General features: G+C 48.1%; 1 protein-coding gene across 1 annotated transcript in view; it reads right to left on the bottom strand.

The window, feature by feature from the left end:
* The window catches only part of Dsg2 (desmoglein 2), a 46,388-nt gene extending 40,978 nt beyond the window's left edge, over nt 1-5,410 (bottom strand). Inside the window, exon 1 of the mRNA XM_050134979.1 lies at nt 5,041-5,410. Coding sequence (XP_049990936.1) covers nt 5,041-5,088 — 48 coding nt within the window. The 5' untranslated portion in view covers nt 5,089-5,410. The remainder of the gene's footprint in view (nt 1-5,040) is intronic.
* Nucleotides 5,411-6,000: the final 590 nt, after the last annotated feature.

Consider the following 6,000-nt stretch of genomic DNA (forward strand, 5'->3'; position numbering starts at 1 on the left):
CTGGTCTGAAACTTACAGTACTGTAGCCCAGGGTAGCCTGGAACTCATGATTTAGCCTCCTATGTGCAGTGACCACGGATGTGGACCGCCAAACCTGGCAAGCATGTGTAACATCTCGCCCATGTGGGCACTGGTATGCTTTCAAGTATTATGGAAAATATAGACCAGTAATTCTCACCCTTACGCTAAGGTCACCTGGAGTGTCTGTAAATACATCTTTCTGGACCTCAGCCTTAGACAACTTTAGCTTAAGAGTTCCTCACCATAAGGGAGCATTTAGACTGGCACAGCTTCATTGGTATAGTCCGCTGACTGAAATTTATAACTAAAAAAACTCTTGGAATTTCCCTATTAACTCATTTTTAGAAAGCAAAACACATGAGCTGTCCTTCTTCTCAAAATTCACGGATATCTGATCATTCCTATGAGCATCAATGTTGACCGTGCAATTTGTACTTTATTCTTAAATCTGGGCAATTTAGTTGCATAGCTTGCATAATTATCTAATTACTGGCAATTTGTGGAGCCCACTTGTTAAACTGTGCCCCTAAAAGAAGGTGTTGAGATGTTAATGACTTGCAAACAAGGGTCTATGTAGATTCAGCTGAGCCCCTAAGGCTGGACCTCACTAAGCTTTACTGGTGTTCTCGCAAAACCTGGGCACACTGGGCACAGATGCACGGAGGGGTACAGGGTAACCGCGTGCCTGAAGAGAGGGAGGGTCAAAGACAGCTGGCCCGCTGTCAAAGGCTGGAAAGAGGCATGGAGGGGACACTGGGACCAGGGCCCTGCTCACCCTTATCCTGGGCCTCCCAGCTCTAGGACTGGGAGACAGGAAACATTTGCTGGTTCAGGCCACCCAGTTTTAGTACTTTCTTAAAGGCCTGACAAACCAATATACCTTTAAATCCCTCAGCTCACAGAACATGGCACCCATTGAAACTCCCTTCTCCACAGCTACCTGCCCTCTTAGGATGGCTTTGAATGTATTCAACATACTGTATTATAAGCCCAAGTATATTAGAATTACTTCAGAATTTATAAACTAAAAAGGTTATAGTAACTTCACATACTTTGCTACTGAAACGTGAGTTTAAAGAGTGTACTAGAGTTTATTAGTCAAACTTAAAATAAATGGTATCTTGAAATAACCAATATATTAAATGTTGAGCCATATTGTGAAGATGCCACAAGTTTGATAATGTGGACACATCACCACAACTTAAACAAATACGAAATCTCAGCTAGAGAATAATGGGAATACATGTGTGCGTAAGTCCCTGCATGGGAACACACATGCACATAAGTCCCCACATGGGAATACACATGCACATAAGTCCCTGTATGGAAATACATGTGCACATAAGTCCCCACATGGGAATACACGCGCACATAAGTCCCCACATGGGAATACACGCGCACATAAGTCCCCACATGGGAATACACGCGCACATAAGTCCCCACATGGGAATACACGCGCACATAAGTCCCCACATGGGAATACATGCACACATAGTCCCCACATGGGAATACACACACACATAAGTCCCCGTATTTGGGATTAAACGTGTACATAAGTCCTCACATGGGAATACACGTGCACATAAGTCCCTGCATGGGAATACACTTGCAAATAAGTCCCCGCATGGGAACACACATGTACATAAGTCCCCACATGGGAATAAATGTGTATATAAGTCCCCACATGGGAATACACATGTACATAAATCTCCGCATTTGGGAATACACGTGCACATAAGTACCCACATTTGGGAATACATGTGTACATAAGTCCCTGCATGGGAATACACGTGTACATAAGTCCCCGCATGGGAATACACGTGCATTTAAGTCCCCGCATGGGAATACACGTGCACATAAATCTCCGCATTTGGGAATACACGTGCACATAAGTACCCACATTTGGGAATACATGTGTACATAGGTCCCCGCATGGGAATACACGTGCACATAAATCTCCGCATTTGGGAATACATGTGCACATAAGTACCCACATTTGGGAATACACGTGTACATAAGTCCCTGCATGGGAATACACATGTACATAAGTCCCCATATGGGAACACATGTGCACATATGATCCTGCATTTCCAGACACCACCTGGGTTCTGTCTGTGGATAGCTCTATGGTGAAGGGACCCAGATGAAGAACACTGGAAACCTCTTGGTTTTATTCAGAAACTCTCTTTGTCATTTTGACAGATTTGGCCTAAACGTGGCTGACAGTCAACCCTTACTTCGTGGGTGCTACCAAAGGAGCAAGCCAAGGACCGCTGCAGGCTCTGCTGCAGCTCAGTGCTCAACATCTGGGCCTGGGCACTCTTAGTCAAGTACCCTTAAGTGAAATGCTTGGGACCAGGTGTGTATCAGATTTCAGTTTTTTTTACAAAACCAATATATGGGCAGACTTTACTGACAAAGCATCTCCAATCTAAAACTCCAGTCTGAAATGCTCTGAAAGCCTAGGATCTTGGGTCACTTCAGGTGAGGACACTCCACCCGTACTCCCATGGCACTGGAGGGAGGCTGCCTGGCTGCCCTTCTCCCGGTGCACAGATGCGGATGACCTGAGGTTTTGTAGCCTCTGTGGAATCCGTGGGTGGCCGGAGGCAAGACACAGACATGAAGCTTTCTTATGTGGTCACTAACAGTGTTCACTAGATTGTGGGAGCGGCAGTATGGCCCCCGACCTCAGCTGAGACAGCAGCTCCCTGCGTGGCTGGGCCTGTGATTTTGAAATTCCAACAGCTCAAATGGGTGTAGATTTCTGCAATCCTTTTTTTCATATAGAGTGAAACTTTAATGTTCTAAAATAAATCCCTTTTGTGTGTGTGTGCCTGTGAGTGTGCTCGTGTTGATATCTGTGTGTGTGTGTGTGTGTGTGTGTGTGTGTATACACTTGTGTGGGTATGAGGTTAACCTCATTTGTTAGCCTCATGGGTCATGTTTCTTAGGACCACTTTGTCTTTGGGGACAGGGTCTTTCATTAAACCTGGAACTTGTGGAGCTGGCTAAGCCAGTCACCCACCAAGTCCCAGGGAGTATGCCTGTCTCTGCCTCCTCAGCACTGGGATTAAGGGAGCACCTCTACACTAGGTGTGCTTTTGAATGATTGTGGGAATCGAACTCAGGACCTCCTGCTTGCAGGGTAAACATTTATTCAGCTGAGCTCTCTCTAGTCCTAACTTTTCCCCCTGGAACGGGCTAGAGTAAATGCTGTCATGCACGCCTGAGCTGACCAAACTGGCTACAGCTTCCATTCCCTGCTATGAAGCAGCCACCGCTTCTGCTTTCCACCCCTTACCAAGCATGGCCGGGCCAACGTCTACAAACTGAGAGCAGAATGCCAGCATGCCTCCTGATCTTTTCCGTTTGTGTGTTTATTTGTTTTTATTTTTTTCCTACTCTTCTTGGGCCACCACACCCCTTCGGATTCATATCACTGAAAGCACTCTAGAAATACACAGACTAGCCAGAAGATTCTGTCCCTTTCCAAAGGAGTAGCCCATCACGTCTAAGGAAGTAAAAACCTATATAAAATGCTAGGATAGAACCCCTCACCTCACCTGTTCCTCTGGGAGGCTATGAGCTGGCTTGCTTACTATACCATGTGGAAGCTAAATGAAGTTCCTTTTCCTGTAAGGAGATAATTTGTATCGAACATTCCAGGTGAGCCAACAGCTGTTGGCTTGATCTTTGAGGGATAAAGTTACTCCTCAGGCCAAAACAAAGCCCAACATTATGTCATAGAAAAATCTCATGAAAAATTACCTCAACAACATGGGAAAAGCAAAACCAAAACAGACTGTACCAACAGCCTGCAGTTCCTGGTTACCAAGGTGTCTGTGGAGAGTGAGCTCGTCGAAATCTTTAGATTGAATTTATTCATCTTTTATTCTGGTTTGCCTTTTTTTTTTTTTTTTTAAAATCTATTTTCTCCCTCCACCCCCTCTCATCACAACCCCCTTTCATCCCTCCCATCCACCACCATAACTTTAAATTCATTGTTCAGAGGCAAGAATTTCCAATAGGGTGAAAACACTTGCTTTTTAAATCACAATGATGTAGGAAAACGAGGTGTGATTTTGTATCTAATCTCTCTGAACCTATTTGTGAAGTCTCGGCGATATGATCCCATACTTGATCAAAACCCAGTGGGCAAACCAATGAAATTAAATTATATGCAATTTTGTTAGCTAACAAACAAACAAACGAACGAACTCAGCCATTTAAAATCCAAGTTGATCATAGAAACCAAATGTAAGAGAAACCCAGACTTTGGGTTAGAGCCCTGCCTCTACAGCGGGAAAACCCTTTTCTTTAAAAGGGTCATTTCTGAAAACCCACTTTGATGGAGTTGGCTTCGATTTCCCTCTAAATTACAAAAGCTATTAAACATGTTCATGTTAATACCGGGAAAGTACTAACCGTTCAGGCGAGTGACCAAAGCTCCTGGAAACTTTAAGCTTTGAAAACACCACTTTTAAAGAAGGTATTTTTAGTTGCCGTTTTTCACTCTAGGAACTCAGGTCTTTCCTGGTTTCCCGGTTCACTGACATTATCAGTAGCTGCAGGAGCTGGGAAACTGCGGGAAGTTTAGCAAACTTGAAAGAGGGTGCGCATGAGGCTTCCCACTGCCTCCATGTTTCCCAGTCCAGAAGGCTCCAAACCAAGTCCTGAGCCCCCAGGAATGGATTTCCCTGCCCTTGGGCTCACCGCACCCACATATCACAATCACAGTTAGAAAGGTCACTAGGGCCTGAATGTGACGGTCAAAGAGAGGGTGCTTGAGCGTGAGTTCTGCTCACTCTGCTTGCCGCAGGTCGGGCCCAGTTCTGTCCCACCTCGGGGTCGCCGCAGGTCGGGCCCAGTTCTGTCCCACCTCGGGGTCGCTGCAAGTCGGGCCCAATGCTGTCCCACCACGGGGTCGCCGCAGGTCGGGTCCAGTGCTATCCCCCCGCGGGGACAACGGGTGCGTTCCTGGCTGGGGTGCTGGGGGGCGGGGGTCACCGCACTTACCAGCAGCAGCAGCAGCAGCGCGCACCGGCCGCCCGGGCTCCGCGCCATCGCCTCGCTCCGCCGCACCCTCGCCTCCGGACCTCGCCGGCGCCCCACGGATCCTCCAGACCAGGTCCCACCCGGGGCCGCCCCTCTCCGCCTCAGCCCTGCCCGGGGTGCGGTTCCAGGTGTGGCCGGGTCAGAAAGGGTAGCCGGGGGCCGGCCCGCGAGCCTGGAGGTGGGGAATGCGCTCCGCGGGGAGGTGCGAGCCAGTTCCCGCCCTCCGCCCTCTGCACCTGGGGCGGTGACGTCCCCTGCTGGGGACCTTGAGTGGCTGGCCCCGCCCCGTCGTGTCTCCAGCCCGGTCGGTCCCCTCTTCCTCCGGGACGAGCTGGAGTAGAGAACTTTCTAGCAGCCTGTCCAGACCCCAGGACACAGGGTCTAAGAAGCGGAACTCGAAACCCACGATCGCAAGGCTGCTGTGGAAACGGGCTGACGGTGCAGGAATGAGTGCAGGTGGCGACCGGGAGACACGCGGGCCACGCGGCGTGGGGCTTGCTGTTTAGAGTGGACTTCAGTAGTGTCCCTCTAAGGGCCGCTCACTCATCTCTGTGGCCCTTTCCAGCAGGTTTGCAACTTTTCTGGCGCAGCGAGCAGACCTAGAAGGCCATAGAAGGCTCTCATAGCTGGGCACCAGAGACAGGTCTTTGTCTTGCTGAACTCGGTTAGTAACGTCCAATACAGTGAGCTGCTATAGGAATAAAATCACAAAGTCTTTATGAATCTTTCTGCAGTAGCCAGCACTTTAGGACTCAGTGATAGCTGTTAAAATTAAAACAATATTATTGCAAGAGTAAGTGCGTAAATGTTAAACTGAACTCTATTGTTATATTGTTATTCTAATTACTATTATTTTTAGACATAGTCTCACTTGTAACCCAGGCCCACCTCAGACTTGAGATCTTCCTTCCCCATCCTCCC

Source organism: Alexandromys fortis, unplaced genomic scaffold (genome assembly GCF_014885135.2).
Source record: "Alexandromys fortis isolate MF-2015 unplaced genomic scaffold, M_Fortis_MF-2015_v1.1 scaffold_25, whole genome shotgun sequence".
NCBI lineage: Eukaryota > Metazoa > Chordata > Mammalia > Rodentia > Cricetidae > Alexandromys > Alexandromys fortis.